This window comes from Monodelphis domestica, chromosome X (assembly GCF_027887165.1).
Source record: "Monodelphis domestica isolate mMonDom1 chromosome X, mMonDom1.pri, whole genome shotgun sequence".
Lineage (NCBI taxonomy): Eukaryota > Metazoa > Chordata > Mammalia > Didelphimorphia > Didelphidae > Monodelphis > Monodelphis domestica.
This window is the reverse complement of record NC_077235.1, coordinates 1716482-1735333: the sequence shown is the minus strand read 5'-3', so window position 1 is coordinate 1735333 and position 18852 is coordinate 1716482. Positions and strand designations below refer to the sequence as shown.

At 48.6% G+C, this 18852-nt stretch overlaps 1 protein-coding gene across 5 annotated transcripts in view; it reads right to left on the bottom strand.

Moving 5' to 3' along the window:
* The window catches only part of EDA (ectodysplasin A), a 168841-nt gene extending 152208 nt beyond the window's left edge, over positions 1 to 16633 (bottom strand). For 3 of the 5 annotated variants that reach the window (XR_008914402.1, XM_007507720.2, XM_056808781.1), the window contains exon 1: positions 15856 to 16632. Coding sequence is in view for 4 of the 5 variants with exons in the window: in XM_007507720.2 (XP_007507782.2) it covers positions 15856 to 16371 (516 nt within the window). In the remaining variant the exon portion in view is untranslated. Of the gene's footprint in view, positions 1 to 15855 lie in introns of all 5 variants that reach the window. The other 2 variants (XM_056808782.1, XM_056808783.1) reach the window with 1 other exon arrangement.
* Between the last annotated feature and the right edge of the window lie 2219 nt (positions 16634 to 18852).

Below are 18852 nucleotides of genomic sequence, written 5' to 3'. Positions count from 1 at the left end.
TTGATGCAGAGTGAGAGGAGCAGAACCAGGAGAGCATTGTACACAGAGACGGATACACTGTGGTATAGTCGAATGTAATGGACTTCTCCATTAGTGGCAGTGCAGTGATCCTGAAAAACTAGGAGGGACTTATGAAAAAGAACACGATCCACATTCAGAGGAAAAACTGTGGGAGTAGAAACACAGAAGAAAAACAACTGCTTGATTACATGGGTTGATGGGGATATGTTTGGGGATGGAGACTCTAAATGATCACCCTGGTGCAATTATCAATAATATGAAAATAGGTCTTGATCAATGACACATGTTAAACCCAATGGAATTACACGTCAGATATGGGAAGGGGGGGAGGGGAGGGAAAGAACATGAGTCTTGTAACCATGGAAAAATATTCTAAATCATCTAATTAAATAAAATTTAAAAATAAAAATAAAAAAATGAAATGAAAAAAATTTATTTTCATGTAGACTCTAAACAATCACCCTGGTGCAAATATCAATAATATGGAAATAGGCCTTGATCAATGACACATGTAAAACCCAATGGAATTGCATGTTGGCTATGGGAAGGGGGTGGGAGATGGGGAGGGAAAGAACATGAATCATGGAACCATGGAAAAATTTTCTTAATTAATCAATTAAAAAATTTATTCTCAAAAAAAGAATGGCTCTTTCTCCTCAACTCTGCCCTAACTCCAGCATTGAACCCATGAGGCTTTGGGGCTCTTTTTCCCAGGGTGATTGGTAGTCTCCTGGCCTCTTCTCTTCTGGAAATGGGCTCTCATCCCTTTCCCTCTTAGAAAGTGGGTCAGGTATCTGACAGGCTCGTGTGACACAATGCAATGTAAGGGAATATTTGGAGGAGCAATCTAGAGGAAGGAAGAGGACAGGGCGCCCACCGTAAGGAAAGTGTCATTCCATTCGCATGGCTGCTGCCAACCTTCAGCCTCAGTTTCCAGCTTGCCTACCCCACAGGGTAACTGGAATCGTCAAATGGGAAATCACCATAAAGAAAGGAGAAAAAAGATAACGAAGAGGAGCTGAGAGAATACCAAAATGCCCTGGCTCTGACTTCACAGGCACTGACAGATCAATCATTTGCCTATTCCTGGAAGGTAGTAGCTTTGGTCTCACACAAGCAAGAAACTTGCTAACTATCAAACATCCAAGAAGAAAACAGGTAGTGAGTTCCTCAACACCAAAGGTGCTCTTTAAGCAGAGACTTGATTCCAGGATTCACATAGAGGGTGGATTTGATAGCTCCAGGTGAGAATCCATGTAAGTCTAGGAAAGGGGTCATACAAATAAGTCTCGGTACTTTATAAGCACGCTCTATATGAAGAACACGATGCACGGTAGTAATCACTTGGCAGAGAATTCACCATGGGGTTCCTGTAAATGGTTAATTGTATCTCTCATTCCCTCACACCCTACTTAACAATAATTGAGAATTCAAGAACTCAATGTACACATGAATTTTTTCAGGAATGCATCAGTGATGTCTGTTTCATGGTATCATGAAGGACAAGCATGACCAGAAAGGGAGGCGGGGCAGACATGGAACAAGAATGAAGAATGAAAGACTTCTTGCCAAGAGAAGAGAATCGGGCCACCCAGCTATCCCACACCAGAAAGCTTCAAGGTAATGACTATGACAATGATAGCCAAAACGAACCAGCACCACACACTGGGCTAACTCAGGTGCCTGTGGACTAAGGAAGAAAGATGGATTGGTAGGATTACATCTGGCTCTTCTTTCCAAAACCATTGTTGAGGCATGTTCCCAATCGAAGCATCATGGGATTTAGGGCTAGAAAGGGCCTCAGAGACCATCTCCAGAGGGAACAGACCAGTTAGATCCCTAAGGAAAGAGGCCCCTGACAGCTCACCAGTCAACTGCCATTGGTCCTCCCCCCAGAGATCTTCCCCACTTCACAGTACTTCTGCTCCTTGCCAGTGAGCTTGCTTTGACTTTTGCTACCAGTAAATGTCACTGAATAGCTATTTTGTTGACAAAACCTCAAGAGTTGAACACAGGGCATCCTCAAGCACCTCCCAGGGCAGAAACTCCCTAGAGCAGGTCTGACCAGAGGGTCATCATCCCTCCCCTTGAAGAAATCCAGGCTTTACCTAGCCACGTGAAAAACTGCTCCAAATCATTTAATAAAAGAAGCTCTGAGGCTCCATCCTAGACCCAGCAAACTGGCAAAGTCAACAAATAAGGAAAATGACAAATGGTGGAAGGGCTGTGGGAAAATAGGCACACTGATACATTATTGGAAGAACTTTGCATTGCCCCAACCATTCTGGAAAGCAATTCAGAATTATGCCCCAAACATTACTAAACTGGGCAGAACCACCACCTCCCTAAAGACCCTGATGGAAACTATCTGGAATCCTGAACCTAAGAGCCTTGGGAAAAGCATCGCTCCACCCCTTTAACACCATCCTTGCTTCTAGCCCAGTCTCTGCAGCTGTAATTGAAAAGCAAAATCACTATGGAAAGGGGGCCTACCTTCCTCACTTTCACCAGCAGCAACTACTGACCAATTGTCACCAACAGGCAGATAAGCATGAGAGCCCTAGGAAAGGAGCAATACCAAGACCAAGACCACCTGGCTTACTTCCCCACTCCAGAAGTCATCATGTGAAGAGCCTATTCCTGTGCAGAAGATGATAGCTATCCTTACTAACCACCAACTAATTGCCACTCCCAGGGCAGATGAGTCGGCCAAGGGAGGAACATAAGGCCAATCAAACCACCACCACCACTCCCTTCAATCACCTTCTCCCCTCAGACTCTGATGGAAACAGTAGAGGACCCTGAGCCCAAGAGCTTCAGGAAGAGCAAAGCTTCCAGCCCTGTACCCATAACCATCCTCCTGGAAAGCAAACCCTAGGGAGAGGTAGCCTGGGGGCTGACAGCTCCTACAGGAGCTGCACCTCAGTAGGACTCAGCAAGGAAAATCTTGGCCACCAAACTCCTTGGCCCTGTCCAATGGCTCAATGTCAGAAACTCATGGTTTTATCTGTGGAAATGGCACTAGAGAAGAGGCCTGTGCACCCACTCTGCCACTGTACCCTAAGTACTATGGGGCCTTGATTTCCATTGGAAATCTTCCCTAAGTGTTGTCTCCCCCATTAGAATGGGAGCTCCTCTAGAGCAGGGACTTTCTGACTCTTCAGTTTGGATCCCCAAGGTGTAACACAGGGTCAGCACATAGTAGGTACTTAATAAATGTGTCACCCACTCATTTATACCTTTTGACCCACCCAGAGATACCATTAAGTAGGTTTATAGCCCAAAGAAATCAAGGAAAGGGGAAAAGGTCCTATATGTACAAATATGGGATATATAAAGCTGGCAGCTATTTTTGTAGCCACAAAGAACTTAGAACTGAGGGGTTCCTGTCAGTTGGGGAACAGCTAAACAAATGATATTGTTTGACTAGTGTAGAACATGATTATGTTGTCAGAAATTATGAAAGATCTGGTTTGGGAGAAACCTAGGAAAAGCCATAAACTGATACAAAATAAAGTCAGAAACAAGAGAACAATTTCACTATAAAAACACTGTAAAAAGGAACAATTTAAAGAACTGGTTAAAGCAATGATCAGCCATGATTCTGGAAGACTAATGAAGATAATGAAGCTTACTCCCTGCCTCCTGACAGAGAGGCAATGGACTCAGTAGGCAGAATGAGCCTACTCATGGGAACTTGTTTGACTTGACTGCCTAGTTGTTAGGATGATTTGGTTTGTCTTTTTCCAGTGGAGGTTAGGAGGGAGGGAGAAAAAAGAAATGCCTGATAATTGGAAAAAAATAGCATTTAATTTTTTTAAAGAAAAGAAAAAAACAGGAAACAAAAAGTCTGGCGAGGCCAAAATCATTGGGTCCTCTAGGCATCAGATATGACCAAAGGAAAGGATATAGACACAAAGTAAGACACACTTTCTCTGAAGATTATAGGAACCTCCTGATTAGTTTTTCCTCCTCCAAATGGAGATGCCAGGAGAAAGACCAGTCAGAGGAAGGGGCCAAAGGAGTGGAAGAATCTTCTGTTGTGAGAAGGCTAAAGAGGCAGCAGCACATCTCACACCATTTCTGTTAAGGGTACCACCATACTTCCAGGCTCCCAGGTTTGCAACCTTGCATTTTCCTTGTGACTCCTCTCTCCTGCATCCCATCTACCCAATCAGCTACTAGACCTCTTGTTTCTACCTCAGTCTCTCATATCTGACACAGCTGTCTACTCACAAAACCACCACCTTATTTCAGGCCTATATCACTTGAGATCTGTTTGGGGCATGCCTAGACAACATTTTGTTTGAATTGTCCAAGAAGTAGCAATGTAGGACTAAAACCCAATCAAGAGACTGAGTCTGGATATTCAGAGCTAGGAGAAGGTACTTGCATAGAAATATAACCATTGAACCAATGGGAGTCACCAAATGGGAAAAGGTAACCTGGGACAGAGCCTTAGAGGACACACACAGTTAGGAGGGAGGTATGATATGGATAACAAACCAACAACAGCAAATGAAAAGGGGCAGCAAGACAAGTAGGAAGCAAATCGAGAGGGAGCCAGAGCACCAAAACCCAAAGAAGAGCACCAAGTGTGCAAGAGGAGAGAGTGAACAACTGGATCAACTGCAATGGAGAACTCTAAACGGGTTAAGACTGAGAAAAGAGAGAAAAGAGCTACTTTAGCCACTAAGAGGCTCTTGGTAACTTTGGAAAGAAGCATTTCTTCCTGGTGAGATCGGAAGCTAGATTGCCCAGAGTGGAAGACTGAAAGAAGTAAACAGAATGAGTACAGATTCTTCTTCTTCTTTTTAAAGCACTCTGGCCATGATTCTGGAAATGAATTATGCAAAGAGGGAGACTAAAACTTCCCCATCCTTTGACCCAGAGTTTCCAATACTAAGCAAGCATATATCTCAAGAAAGCCATTGACAAGTTCCCATGTGTGCCAAAATATTCATAGCAGCAAAGACCTGGAAAACAAGATGCCCACTAAGTGGGGAAGGGCTAAACAAACTGTGAAACATGAAGGCAAAAGAATCCTACTGTGCTTTAAGAAATGACTGACATGAGGGCAGCTGGGTGGCTCAGTGGATTGAGATCCAGGCCTAGACACAGGAGGTCCTGGCCTCAGACACTTCCCAGCTGTGTGACCCTGGGCAAGTCATTTAACCCCCATTGCCCAGCCCTTACTGCTCTTCTGCCTTAGAACCAATACACAGTGTTGATTCCAAGATGGAAGGTGAGGGTTTTTTTTTCAATGACTGACATGATGGAGACAGAGAAGCCTGCAGAGATCTGGAAGAACTGATCGAGAAATGAAGGAAGCAGAGGCAGGTAAACAATTCCCACAAACCATCAAAAATGAATGCGGCACATGGCTAATACGGAAATCGGTCTTGCAGGACGTCACATGTATAATCGGAATCATATTGTTTGCCTTCTCAAGGGATGGGGGAGGGGCAAGAGAAAAAGAGAATTTAGAACTCAAAATGTTGAAAAATAAATGGTAAAATATTTGAATGTAATTGGGAAATATCAAATAAAATAAAATATTAAACAAAGAGAGTTGCAAAATTACAAAGAAAAAGTCCAGGCCCAAAGAAGAGATGTGAGAAACATTACATCTTTTCAATGTACTCATCAGTTTTGCTGGTTTTCCCCTTCTTCTTTTTATGACTTAAAAATGTCTCTTTATTCTGTGGGATGGCTCTCCGGGTGGGGAGGAAGAAGGATGTGGGGGGGATGTAGGTGGAATTAACCCCCCCAAAAGCAATAAAAATGTATTTTAAAAAGACAAACAACAAAAACCAAGTTTGGCTAGAAGAGGGAGAAGAAACCTGAGATGAGACCTCCTAGAGCCTGCTTTCCTACTGCCACCAAATGAGTCTCTCCTCCCTTTTGGCCCCAAAGATTGCTCTCTGACCCACCATCCTAAGAGAAAGGAGGAGGAGGAGTGGAGGTTAGGGAGCTGGAGCTGAGCTCCTTCCCTATTACAGAGCAGATCACACGCACACGCACACACACACACACACACACATCTTGAGACAGATAAACAATCAGCTTGGTTTTCATCCCTAGCCAAGAACTAGAGAGTGCTTGTTGCCAGCTCTATATGACTGGACACACCTTACTTGTCTTCACTCTATGCAGTAGGCTTTTACCAAGATAGAAGGCCCAGCACTGCTGGGAGTCATCCCAGCCCTTGTGCAGAAGCTTCCGCGATGGACAAGAGCACCCACTTAAGTTCATGATTTGCTGTCCTAGCTCAAATTCCCAAATGGACCTCTGAGGTCCCCCAGTGATACAGATCAGAGTCCACTCCAGCCTCAGCATCCTGGGTACTCCTTGCCTTTGAGTGTGAGATGTGGCCACCTAATACCCTGAGGATGTTCTTGGAGCTCCCAGTCAAAAGGAGGGAGATAACACTGCCATAGATATGTACAAATGAGATTGAGACGGGATAAATTGGAGATAATGAAAAGAAGAGAAACCTGAGCATTAAGGGGGATTAAGAAAGGTTTCCCGTGGAAGCTGGGAAATGAAGGAAGGCAGGAAAACCAGGGGGTGGAGATGAAGAGGGAGAGGATTCCAGGAGTTGGAGGACAGAGTATCTTCCTAGAGGAACAGCAAGGAGGTCAGTGTCACTGGATCATATAGTATGTATGTAAGAAGATTCGAAAGATGTGCAGTGGGGGCTAGATTAAGAAGGACCTTGAGTAACAATCAAAGGATTTTAGATTTGATCCTGGAGGCCTTAGGGAGCCACTGGAGTTTATCAGGTAGGGGAATGACATGGTTAGACCTGCGTTTTAAGAAAATCAACAATAAGACCACTCAGGGATGATACCTTCTTGGCTTCCTCTACAGTTCCTTGTTCTGTAGAACAGACATAGACTCTGCTGATGGGCAGCAAGGTGGAGAGAGAGATAAAGGTCCTGGGTTCAAACCTGACCTCAGAAATGTCCTAGCTGTGTAACCCTAGGCAAGTCACTTAACCCCAACTGCCTAGCCCTTAATGATCTTCTGCCTTAGAACAAATATATCCTATTGATTATAAGATGGAATGTACGGTTTGGGGCAGGGTTTAAGCTGCTAAATGAATCAGTGGGGAAATAAAAGAGAGCTTCTTAAAACAACCACTGAATGTGCTAGGAGAGCAAAGTAAAATCAGTACAAGGCAATAACACTGGACAGCAAAGTAAAATCAGTACGAGGCAATAACACTGGACATGCAGTTAAGACCAGAAGTCAAATCTCAGCTCCTCTACTTACTATCTAAGTGACCTTGAGCAATTCCCTTCCCTTCCTGAGCTTTCTCAGGTTTCCTATTCTGTAAAATGAGGGGGTTGGGCCCAATGGCCTCCAGTGAGTGGTACCCTTCCCTACCCTTCCCTGCTCCTATTTCTAGGAGCCTAAAAATTAGCAATAACCAGCCAACTCAATGCTTTGCTCCTGCTTCAGGACTATTTCACTTTGATAGTATATGCCCTTGGCAAGACTCCTGGAAAACAAAGCCTGTCTAGGGGGAGAAAATGAACACAGGACCAAACAACACCCAGTCAACAAGCATGTCTTTTCATTTGTTTGTTTGCCTGATAGGTTGATTGATGTTTTTTCTTTTTTTATTCAAAAATATTTTCTTTTCTCAATTACAAGGAAAAACAACTTTCAACATAGAGTTTCTGAAATTATAAGATCCAAATTGTCTCCCTCCTTCCCTTCCCTCCTCCCTCTCAGAGATGGAAGGCTATTTGACTTAGATTATATATGTATTATCATGCAAAACATCCTTCCATATTAGTCACCTTGCAAGAGAGTACTCATATAGAACCAAAACTCCAAAATAAAAACCTAAATAATGTGAAAAGATTGAGTGAAATGGGAAAGATAGCCTGCTCTGATCTGCATTCCCACTCCAACAGTTCTTGCTCTGGAGGTGGAGAACATTCTTGGTCCTAAATCCTTCAGAAAAGCCCCAGATCAACATGAATAGGCAATTTTCAGTTAAAGAAATCAAAACTATGAATAAGCACATGAAAAAGTGTTCTAAATCTCTTATAATCAGAGAGATGCAAATCAAAACAACTCTGAGATATCACCTCACACCTAGCAGATTGGCCAATGTGACAGCAGAGGAAAGTAATGAATGCTGGAGGGGATGTGGCAAAGTCGAACATTGATGCATTGCTGGTGGAGTTGTGAATGGATCCAACCATTCTGGAGGGCAATTTGGAACTATGCCCAAAGGGCGCTAAATGACTATCTGCCCTTTGATCCAGCCATAGCACTGCTGGGTTTGTACCCCAAAGAGATGATGAGGAAAAAGACTTGTACAAAAATATTTATAGCTGAGCTCTTTGCAGTGTCAAAAAAAATTGGAAAAGGAGGGGATGCCCTTCAATTGGGGAATGACTGAACACACTGTGGTATCTGTCAGTGATGGAATACTATTGTGCTCAAAGGAATGATGAGCTGGAGGGATTCCACGTGAACTGGAATGACCTCCAGGAACTGATGTAGAGTGAGAGGAGCAGAACCGGGAGAACATCGTACCCAGAGATGGATACACTGTGGTACGATTGAATGTAATGGACTTCTCTACTAGCAGCAATGCAACGATCCAGGACAATCCAGAGGAACTTATGAGAAAGAGTGCTATCCACATGCAGAGAAAGAACTGTGGGAGCAGAAACACAGCAGAAAAACAACTGCTTGAATATATGGGTCGAGGGGATATGGCTGGGGATGTAGACTCTAAATGAGTGCAAACACCAACAACATGGAAATGGGTTCTGATCAAGGACACATGTAATACCCAGGGGAATTGTGCATTGGCTACAGGAAGGGGTGGGGGGAGGGGAGGGAGGGGAAGAATATGATTCTTGTAACCAAGGAATAATGTTCTAAATTGACTAAATAAATTTTTCAAAATTATAAAAAAAAAGATTTGTCCCAGATCATTGCATTTCTGAGAGGAGCCAAGTACTTCACGGTTGAGCACTCCACAATATTGCTGTTACTGTGCACAATGTTCTCCCAGTTCTGCTTATTTCACTGTGCATCAGTTTCTGCAGGTCTTTCCAGCTTTTTCTGAACTCATCCTGCCTATCATGATAGATTCCATCACCAACATGTACCACAACTTGTTTAGCCAGTCCCCAATTGAAGGGCATCCCCTCATTTTACAATTCTTTCCTACCACAAAAAGAGCTGCTAGAAATATTTTTGTACAAGAATGTCCTTCTCCTTTTATGATCTCCTTGGTTATATAGACCCAGCAGTGCTATGGCTGGATCAAAGGGCAGACAGTCTTTTAGCGCCCTTTGGGCCTAGTTCCAAATTGTCCTCCAGAATGGTTGGATCCATTCACAACCCCCCCCAGCAATGAATTAGTGTCCCGACTTTGCCACATCCCCTCCAGCATTCATTACTTTCCTTTGCTGTCATGTTAGCCAATCTGCTAGTTGTGAGGTGATACCTCAGAGTTGCTTTGATTTGCATCTCTCTGATTATAAGAGATGTAGAGCACTTTTTCATGTGCTTATTAATAGTTTTGATTTCTTCTTTTTTTTAATTTTAAACATTATTTTATTTGGTCATTTCCAAACATTATTCACTGGAAACAAAGATCATTTTCTTTTCCTCCCCTCCCCCCCTCCCACCACCTTTCCCTCTCCCATAGCTGATGCACGATTCCACTGGTTATCACATGTGTTCTTGACTCGAACCCATTTCCCTGTTGTTGGAATTTGCATTAGAGTGTTCATTTAGAGTCTCTCCTCAGTCATATCCCCTCCAACCCTGTAGTCAAGCAGTTGCTTTTCATCGGTGCTTTTACTCCCACAGTTTATCCTCTGCTTGTGGATAGTGTTTTTTAGATCCCTGCAGATTGTTCAGGGACATTGCATTGACACTAGTGGAGAAGTCCATTACATTCGATTGTACCACAGTGTATCAGTCTCTGTGTACAATGTTTTCCTGGTTCTGCTCCTTTCGCTCTGCATCACTTCCTGGAGGTCATTCCAGTTCCCATGGAATTTCTCTACTTTATTATTCCTTTGAGCACAATAGTATTCCAGCACCAACATATACCACAATTTGTTCAGTCATTCCCCAATTGATGGGCATCCCCTCATTTTCCAGTTTTTGGCCACCACAAAGAGTGCAGCTGTGAATATTCTTGTACAAGTCTTTTTCCTTATTATCTCTTTGGTGTACAAACCCAGCAGTGCTATGGCTGGATCAAAGGGTAGACTTTCTTTTATTGCCCTTTGGGCCTAGTTCCAAATTGCCCTCCAGAATGGTTGGATCAGTTCACAACTCCACCAGCAATGAATGAATGTCCCTACTTTGCCACATCCCCTCCAGCATTCACTGCTTTCCTCTGCTGTCATGTTAGCCAATCTGCTAGGTGTGAGGTGATACCTCAGACTTGTTTGATTTGCATTTCTCTGATTATAAGAGATTTAGAGCACTTCTTCATGTGCTTATTAATGGTTTTGATTTCTTTGACTGAAAACTGCCTATCCATGTCCTTTGACTATTTGTCAAATGGGGAATGACTTGGATGCTTAGAAATTTGACTTAGTTCTCTATAGATTTAAGAAAGGAGGCCTCTATCAGAGAAATTTGTTATAAAACTTGTCCCCAGTTTGTTGTTTTCCTTCTAATCCTAGTTGCATTGGTTTTGTCTGTACAAAAGCCTTTAAATTTAATATAAGGAAAATTATTCATTTTACATCTTATAATACTGGCTGGCTCCTTTTCGGTCTTCCCCATAGGTCGGCCGGCTAAACTATTCTACGGGCCCCTAATTCACTTCTACTAGCACTCTTTCTGTTTAAGTCACACACCGTACACCCATTTTGACTGTATCTTGCTTTAGGGTGTGAGGTATTTATTGGTCTGTGCCTAGTTTCTGCCATGCTGTTTCCCAATTTTCCCAGCAGCTTTTGTCAGATAGATAGTGAGTTCTCATCCCCAAAGCCAGGCGGGACCTCTTGGTTTGTTGAACACTGTCCTGCTGAGGTCACTTACCCCAAGTCTGTTCCACTGATCCAGCCTTCGATCTCTCAGGCAGTAGCAGACTGTTTTCACACTCACTGCTTTATAGTAAAAAAGTTTAAGATGTGGTACCGCCAGGCCACCGTCCTTCCCATTTTTCTTCATTAATTCCTTTGATATTCTTGACTCAACAAGCATTTCTGAAGCACTTCTTATGTGCCAGGCACTGTACTAAGCTCAATACGAATAGGAGCAGAAAGAAAGCCAGTAATTGTGCAAGGAGGCAGATGTCCAGGGAAGCAGAGGCCTGGCTCCTGAGCTGCTCCCATTCTAGGTTGGAAAGCCAAATAGGCAGAGAAGGCATCAACTGTCAGTGATCACTTTCGGGTGCCAGCTCCCTCCCCCAATACAGACGTCAACTTAGGAACGAGGCTTTGGGAGGGGAGGGGAGGGGAGGTTCCAAGGGGCGCCTGAGCCTAGCCATCATCAAAGACAGGATTTGAAATGCAGAACTGAAATTTCTGACTGTAATTTCAGCAATCAGTCCAATACTCTATAACTTGTCTAGATATAGCACGATAAAAATGACGATAGCTAGCATATGTCTGGCACTTTAAAGTTTGCAAAGCATTTTTTTGGTCCTTACAACAATCCTAGGAAGTGGGTAGTGCTGTTATTCCCATTTTACAGATAAGGAAACTGAGGCAGACATTAGCAGAGTGACTTGCTAGTCACATAGCTAGTGTCTCGGGCTAGATTTACACTCAAGGCTTCCCGACTCCAGGTCCAGTGCTCTCTGTACCTGTTGCCCCAAGATAGGATAGGACCTGTGACTTCATTGGAAACTCCCAGGTGAGAAAACTCCCACTACCAATGTAGTGCAGCACATTCTCAGAAACTTACCAGTGTTTGAAAGTGCCCAGGCGGGCACTAAGACTTGCCCAGGTCACAGAGCCCCCTTAAGGCAAAGGGGGGGTCTCAACTGTGGGTCCTTTTCTTTGCCCAGTAGAGCTATAGGATAAGGGGGGGAGCTAAATGGGCCATGTCCTGTAGGGGTCCTACTGACCTAGCGAGGTGACTGCCGAGGCAAGATGGCACCAACTGATCAGAAACTTGGAATGGCACACTGAGGACTGTGGATTCGCTCCCATAGGAAAAGGCCCCCAGACCCGCAGTGGCAGTCGATTAGTGAGTGACCTGCTCCATTGTGCTCATGCTGAATCATCTGACTCCTAGGAACCTTTGAGACATCTCAAAGCGGATATCCAGTAGACATGGAAAACTCACCATGTCCACGACAGAATTCATTCTCTTTCCCCCTAAGCCTTGCTGCCTCCTACCCTCCATAGATATTACTGAGCACGATTCTAACCAGGCCCTCAGACTCCCAACCCAGGTGTCATCCTGGACTCTGGACCATGTCTCACTCCCATCTGCCCCCAGAGCCAATAGACTGGTTGAATTTACCTCCAAAATAGCTCTAGGATACCCCCCTTCTCTCCCCTGGCACTCCCTATCCCAGAACAGACCCTAGACCATTGTGCTAGTCTACTGCTGGGTCGGCTAGACTTGTGGAGTCTCTCCCCACTCCAATCTACCCTCCACTGGACTATCAAAGTTATCTTCCTCTAGTTCCAGCCTGGACTATGTCACCTCTCCTACTCAATAATCTCCAGTGGCTCCCTATGGCCTCCAGAATCAAACAGAAAATGCTGTTTGGCAAGCAAAGTCTTTCATCACCTGCCCCCTCCTACTTTTCCAGTCCCCTGACACACCCTCACTCTTCCAGGCACTGACATTGGCCTCCTGCCTGTTGTTTGAACGAGACCCTCCATCTCCCAACTACAGGTATTTTCACTAGCCATTGTGTCCCCCATGCCTGGAATGCTCTCCCTCTTCATCTCTGCCTTCATGGCCCAGCTAAAATCTGTCCTCCTACAGGAAGCCTTCCCTAATCTCCCTAATTCTCCTGCCTTCCTTCTGCAGATTATCTCCTATTGATTTTGTCTACAGCTTGTTTGCCCATAGCCATTAGCCCAGATGGCTCTCAGTTGCCTTTCTTTGTCTCTCCAGGTTTGGTAGTGTCCTGCACATAGTAGGTGCTTAACAAGCTTATTCACTGATTGACCTTAGTGATCACTCCAATCAAACTTAAGGGAGGTACATGGCGATGCCATGTTGGGTCAACCTGAGGGGCTCCCTGGCAATAGCAGGCAAGGGGCATTTTGCAAGGAGAGGCAGAGCCGTCTAGGCTCTCACCCCCCCCCCACTTACTTCTTGGACTTCTTTGCCAGGTGGTCATATCGTCCAGCCAATCTTGCCATCAGCTTCTCGGTCCCACTTCTTGGGGGACAAGACCCTAGAGGGAAGACCCCCTGCTCCTCTCAATAGCCCAGCTGGTGCCTATGTGACGTATGAGTTCCAAAGCAATCCCACCTCCTCTTAGCCATGGTCATTCGAAGCTGACTCAAGACTCCCCACCGCCAGGCCCCAACCAGTTAGTCAATCATCCTCTTTGGGGACATCTCCCTCGGGGCACGTATGTCTCATAGAAAGGGCACTCCGTACCAGAGGCTACTGCCTGGAGTCTTCCACCCGTTTTGCAGCAAGTGACAATGTCTCTCCTGCCTTCCCCTCACTGTCTGCATTCTTGGCCTTTGGGGCCCCAGCAAGACACTGGGCCAGGAGCCTCAGACAACAGCCTACAGTAGGGCTACTCCTCAAGGCCGGGATGCACCTGAGAACTTGGAAGTCATCATGTAACAGGGAGAGTTTGAAAGTATTTTGTTGGAGGAAAACTTTTGGACTTGAAATCACAGGATCTGAGTGTGAATCTTCCTCTGTCCATTTGGACTGAGCCATGAGACTTTGGAGAATTCAATAAGCCTCCCTGGGCTTGAGTTTATGCCTCTGTAAACAAGAGGGTTAGAGGAGAGCCCTCTAGATGTGAGGTCTTTGCCAGTTCTAGGTGGAGCATCCTACTCCACTCAGGAGCCAGTTTGGCACCATTCCGCCCACTCCTGCCCTCTTGAGATGTTCCAGGACTTTCTCCCCCATTCATTTGGCTTCACTCCTCACAGATGAGTGGGGAAGGTGACCCACACGTGGCACACTGGAGTGCATGCATTTCTCCCCTCTCTCCACCCAAGGGCCACAGCTGCCACAGCAGCTGGTTTGGGTTTTTTTTTCAGAGAACCAAGTGACAGACAATGTGCGTGAAGTGGCCGGGGCCCTTGGAGGCTATTCACTTCCTTGTTGGTGAAGCCCAATCTGGCAGCACACATCCTGGCCCAGCCAGCAGAGGGCGCCCCAGAGCACCAGAAACTTGACCCAGAATGCCACCGGAGCCATCCAATTGGAAATGGCTCCATTTGGACACTTATTGAAGACTTTGCCTTCAAGAAACACAGAAGTCAGTCTAGGCTGCAGCTGTCTGAGTTTTCCCAAAGCTTCAAAAACTCCTCAGGTACAAGAGGGAACATTCCGGGGCAATCACAGGGAAAGATGCGCTGCTAGTGTGCTTGTGCCTATGGCCCACAGGGAGTAAGAGGCAGCCAGGGGCCAGGAGCTTTAAAGCAGGCACATGGCAAGAGGAAGTGCCTGGAGCCTCCCTCCCTCCCTCCACCGGCCCGACATGCCATCAATCAAGAGGCCAGAAGCACAGGCCTGGCTATTCGGAATGCCACCGGGCTTCAGCGGCAATGTGAGGGAGGGGGGCTCCCAGGGGTGGGGAAAGTTGGTTAGAGGAGCCTCAATGGCAGTTAATTACAATTTGGCTCGCTTGGCCTTCATCTTCTTTGATGAGCCCTTCTCTGAATCGAAGCCTGCTATGCTAGTAACACAAGAGAAGTCTCCAGGGACCTTTGCGCTCTTTAGCCATGATCAGTTCTCCTCCAAGGCCACAGCGCCCTGGCAATGTGCACACTCCTCACCTGTCCCTTGGGCGGGCCAGAAGCCCATCTTCTCCCCACGAGCTAAAACCTTCAGGACTGCTCAGCCATGGAGCCAGACAACTGGGTCTCAGCAGAAGGAAGGAAGGGCTCCCAACGTAACCTCAAAGGGTTAACTCGAAGGGAAGCCTCAAAGCAAACCACCAGAAAGTTCCTCTACACAATACTCTCTCGCTAGGCTCCTCCACGGAGATCTGGTTTCTTTAGAGTGTGGCTACTGGACGCTCCCCACCCGCCCAGCTCAGTGCTGCCCCCCCCCAGAGGCAATGTGCAACGAGGGGGGCTCCCCCAGACTTTTCAAATAGCCTGTCAGGAGTGACCGGCTCGGACGGATCTCAAATTGCAGGTAAAAAGCTCCTTAGCTGCCACAGAGTTGGTAGAAAAGTTAGTTCCCTGGGGCACAGCCAGCACTCGCTCCAGCTGTTGGCAGCTGGCTGCCGCTAAGATGTAGCAGTTACCGTGGGGCACCAAGATCATCAGTCCCTGGCACAGGCTTTGCCAGGTTCTCTGATCACTAGGAGTGCACCCGACTTGACAGTGACTTTGCCAGTACTCTTTGCCTAAGGTGGGGAAATTCTTTCCAGCGACCTAGTGAGTGTTAGTTACTGCCTCTGTGGCTGAAGTAATGAGGCGCTCGGCTTGGTACTTCATGCCTTCATGATTCACTGGGACTTCCTTTTCCCCCTCCACTGTCACTGACTGTGGAGCCTGCTACTCTGTGACTGTCTGCCTGGGGGAGTTACTTAGGGACTTAGTTACACTCTCAGTTACTTTGCCACTGCAGCAAGGGGTGACAGGCGATCAGAAGGGCAGGGGAGCAGGTGCCCCCTCCCTCCCTCCCTCCTTGGGTCGCCCCGCGGGAGGGGTGACTCACCTGCTGCGGGTCCCCAGGGGCCGGGAGAAGCGGCGTGTCCCCGGGCTCAGGTTCGGGCGGCAGCAGCTGCGGTTGTGCTTGTTGCTGCTGCTGCTGCTGCCGCTGAAGTTGAGGTGGCAGCTGCCCCCGTTGGCGACGGTAGCGTCGAGGACCCAAGGCGTCCCGGTCGGCATCAGCGGTCGCGTCGGGGGGCCCGGCCGGCGGTCCGGAGGGGGCGGAGGCGCGGCGGGCCTCGGCAGCCAGCTCTCGCCGAAGCTCGGAGCGCAGCTCCAGGTAGCAGCAGAGCGTCAGCAGGTGGAGGGCCAGCGACAGCGCGAAGAAAGCCAGGAAAAGGCGGCAGCTGCTCCCGGCGCCCGCCGCCACCGGGCCCCCGCGACAGCCGCAGCCCCGTTGGCCGGCCCGTCGGCGGCCCAGTCCGGTGACCAGCCCAGCGGCTGGCCCGGGTTCCCCGCGCGCAGCTGTCGCTTCTTGGGCGAAACCCATGGCCTCCTGGGGGCCTCCCGCACTCTCAGGCATGCACGCACGCACGCACGTCCGTCCGTCTGCCCGGGAGGCCCGCGGGCCCCGCGCCGCCGCCGCCGCCGCGTCTGCTGCTTGGGCCGGCACTCTCGGAAGGAGCCCTGTCAGGCGAGTCTACTGGGCGGCCATGGGCCGGGGGCCTTGGGGCACCCGCGGCCGCTGCACCTCGGACTCACACCCGCACGAACCGACCGGGCCGATGGACGGACAGATGGACGAGGCGGCGGCGGCGGCGGCGGCGGCGGCTGGGCGGGCCGGAGTGGGGAGCAGCCGCGTGTGCGGCCCCACTCCGCGGGCGGGGGGGGGGGGGGCGGGCGGAGGGGGGCGGGGCGGAAGCCCGACCACGCCCAGTCGCTGCCGAGCGACTAGCCCTCCGTCCAATCAGTGCCGCCTCTCGGCGTCTGACGCCCCGCCCCTCCACGGCTCCACCCCGGCCGCGCGCTCAGGAGGCGGGGTCGTGCCGCGTGAGGCCACGCCCCAGGCTGTTCGCCCCTCCCCCCTCTTCCCGCTTTGCCCCTTCTCGTTGGCGGGAGCCCCTGCCCCTCAGCCCCGGACCCCGCCTCCGGTTAACCTTTGGGCGCCTGCTAGTGGGAAGCTAACCCAACGAGGGGCGCTCGGGAGAGCCAAGTCGCCGAAGGACAGCGGGCGGTGGGCGGGCCCTTGCGTCCCCTCGCGCAAATGAAGTGCTCGTGGAACTGACCCGGTTTGTCCGTGGGCCCGGGCGGCGGCGCTACCCTTTTCAGTCGCTCCCTCCCTCCCTCGCACGCACGGTCGCCCAGACTCAGTCATTCCAACAATTACGGCTTCGGAGCGAAACCTGCCGGCCAGGGCTGCGCTCCAAGCCACAGGCAGCTGGCGCTCCTAGCGAGCCGGAGCCGGAGTCCCGCGGGCCGACTCGGGTTGGGAGCCGGGGTACCCAGACCTAGTGAAGAAGGCAGTCAGCCCCGAGTTCCTGAGCTAGCCAGCCAGCCAGCCAATCAGTCAGTCAGTCCACAAACCCTTCGGGAAATTCCCCCAGGGGAAGGGAGTGAGGGCAGGCTGGCTGCTTTTCCCAGGCTGTGACAATGAGAATTACCAGGGAACCAGGGGTTGGGTCCTCTCTCCGTCTGTGCCTGAACGAACGAACGAGAGTCCCCACCACAGCCCCTCCCATGTCCTCAGTGGAAAATGAACGGTTTGGGCCAAAGCAAGTCTCAGAGGTCTCCTGCCAGCCTGGAACATCCTAGGTTCTGGGCACTTTCCGAAACCACTATCTGGGCTCCGTATTCTAAAGTCTCCCTGAGCTCCTGGACGGTCGACAAGCGTCCCAACTTATCTCCCGAAAAGAGCTAAACATGCCCCTTCGGTGACCAGAATGGGAAAGGTGGTGGCCAGGACGGAGGCGCCCATCTTCCCCAAGTGGCCTGGGGACTCTGGCGCCTTCTTGTGCAGGCAGCTGTTGTAACCTTTATACACCTCCCCACTCACTCCCTGGAGAAATCCCTGGGAGAGAGTTCAACAAGTCAGCCAAGAGTCCCAGATGTGCAGCTGGAGAATCCACAGCTGGCAGGATCCTTAACATTACACCAAAAGCAAGAAGGCAACAAACGCTCTGGAGCCAGACTCCCCCCTCCTCCCCACACCCCAGCACAGGAGGGAGGGTGGGAAGGACGGGTCCAAAAGGGGGTTCCAGTTTTCTAGGGCTAGTCCAGCAGTGGAAGGCTTCGTGAGGGTTGCCAAATAATAGAAAGAACAGAAGGGTCATAAGTTTAAAGTAAAAAAAAACCCTGGAGCTGCAAAGGAGAACCGAGGCTCAAGTTTACAAACGTCCTGACCATAAACAAGTCCCTGAAGGGCTCTGTGCCTTGATTTCCTCATCTGTAAAATAGGTGGGGCTTGCACTAGATGAGCTCAAAGGTCCCTCCCAGCTCTTAAATCCCGTGATTCTCAGGTCCCTTCCTGCTGGCAGATAACAATATACAGGTTTTATTTAATTATAGCCCTGTCAGAAGTAAGAAAATTGAGTCAGTCTGCAGCTCCAGTTGAAGGGCTAATAGCCTGCTGCTGTCCCTTCTCACTCTAGCCATTAGGGTGATTCCCTGATTTGCTTTGTTGCCTGAAACTGCCTGTCAGAATGGTTCATGCAGGGCCTAAAGCTGGAAGGGACTTTAGAGGTTTCTGGTGCTTTGCACCAGTTTGGGGCTTCTGTGGACAAAATCCATTTTCAGGAAGTGGATAGGGGATGCCTTTAGCAGTCAGATAACAAAAACGATGACTCCCTTGCCTTAAGAGACAGAAAAGAAAATCAGTTCTACAGAGCTATTGTTAGTGATTTTCCTTCCTCTTCCTTCCTTCCTTCCTTCCTTCCTTCCTTCCTTCCTTCCCTCCCTCCTTTCCTTCCTCTTCCTTCCCTTTCTTTCTCCCTTCCTTCCTTCCTTCCTTCCTTCCTTCCTTCCTTCCTTCCTTCCTTCCTTCCTTCCTTCCTTCCCTCCTTTCTTC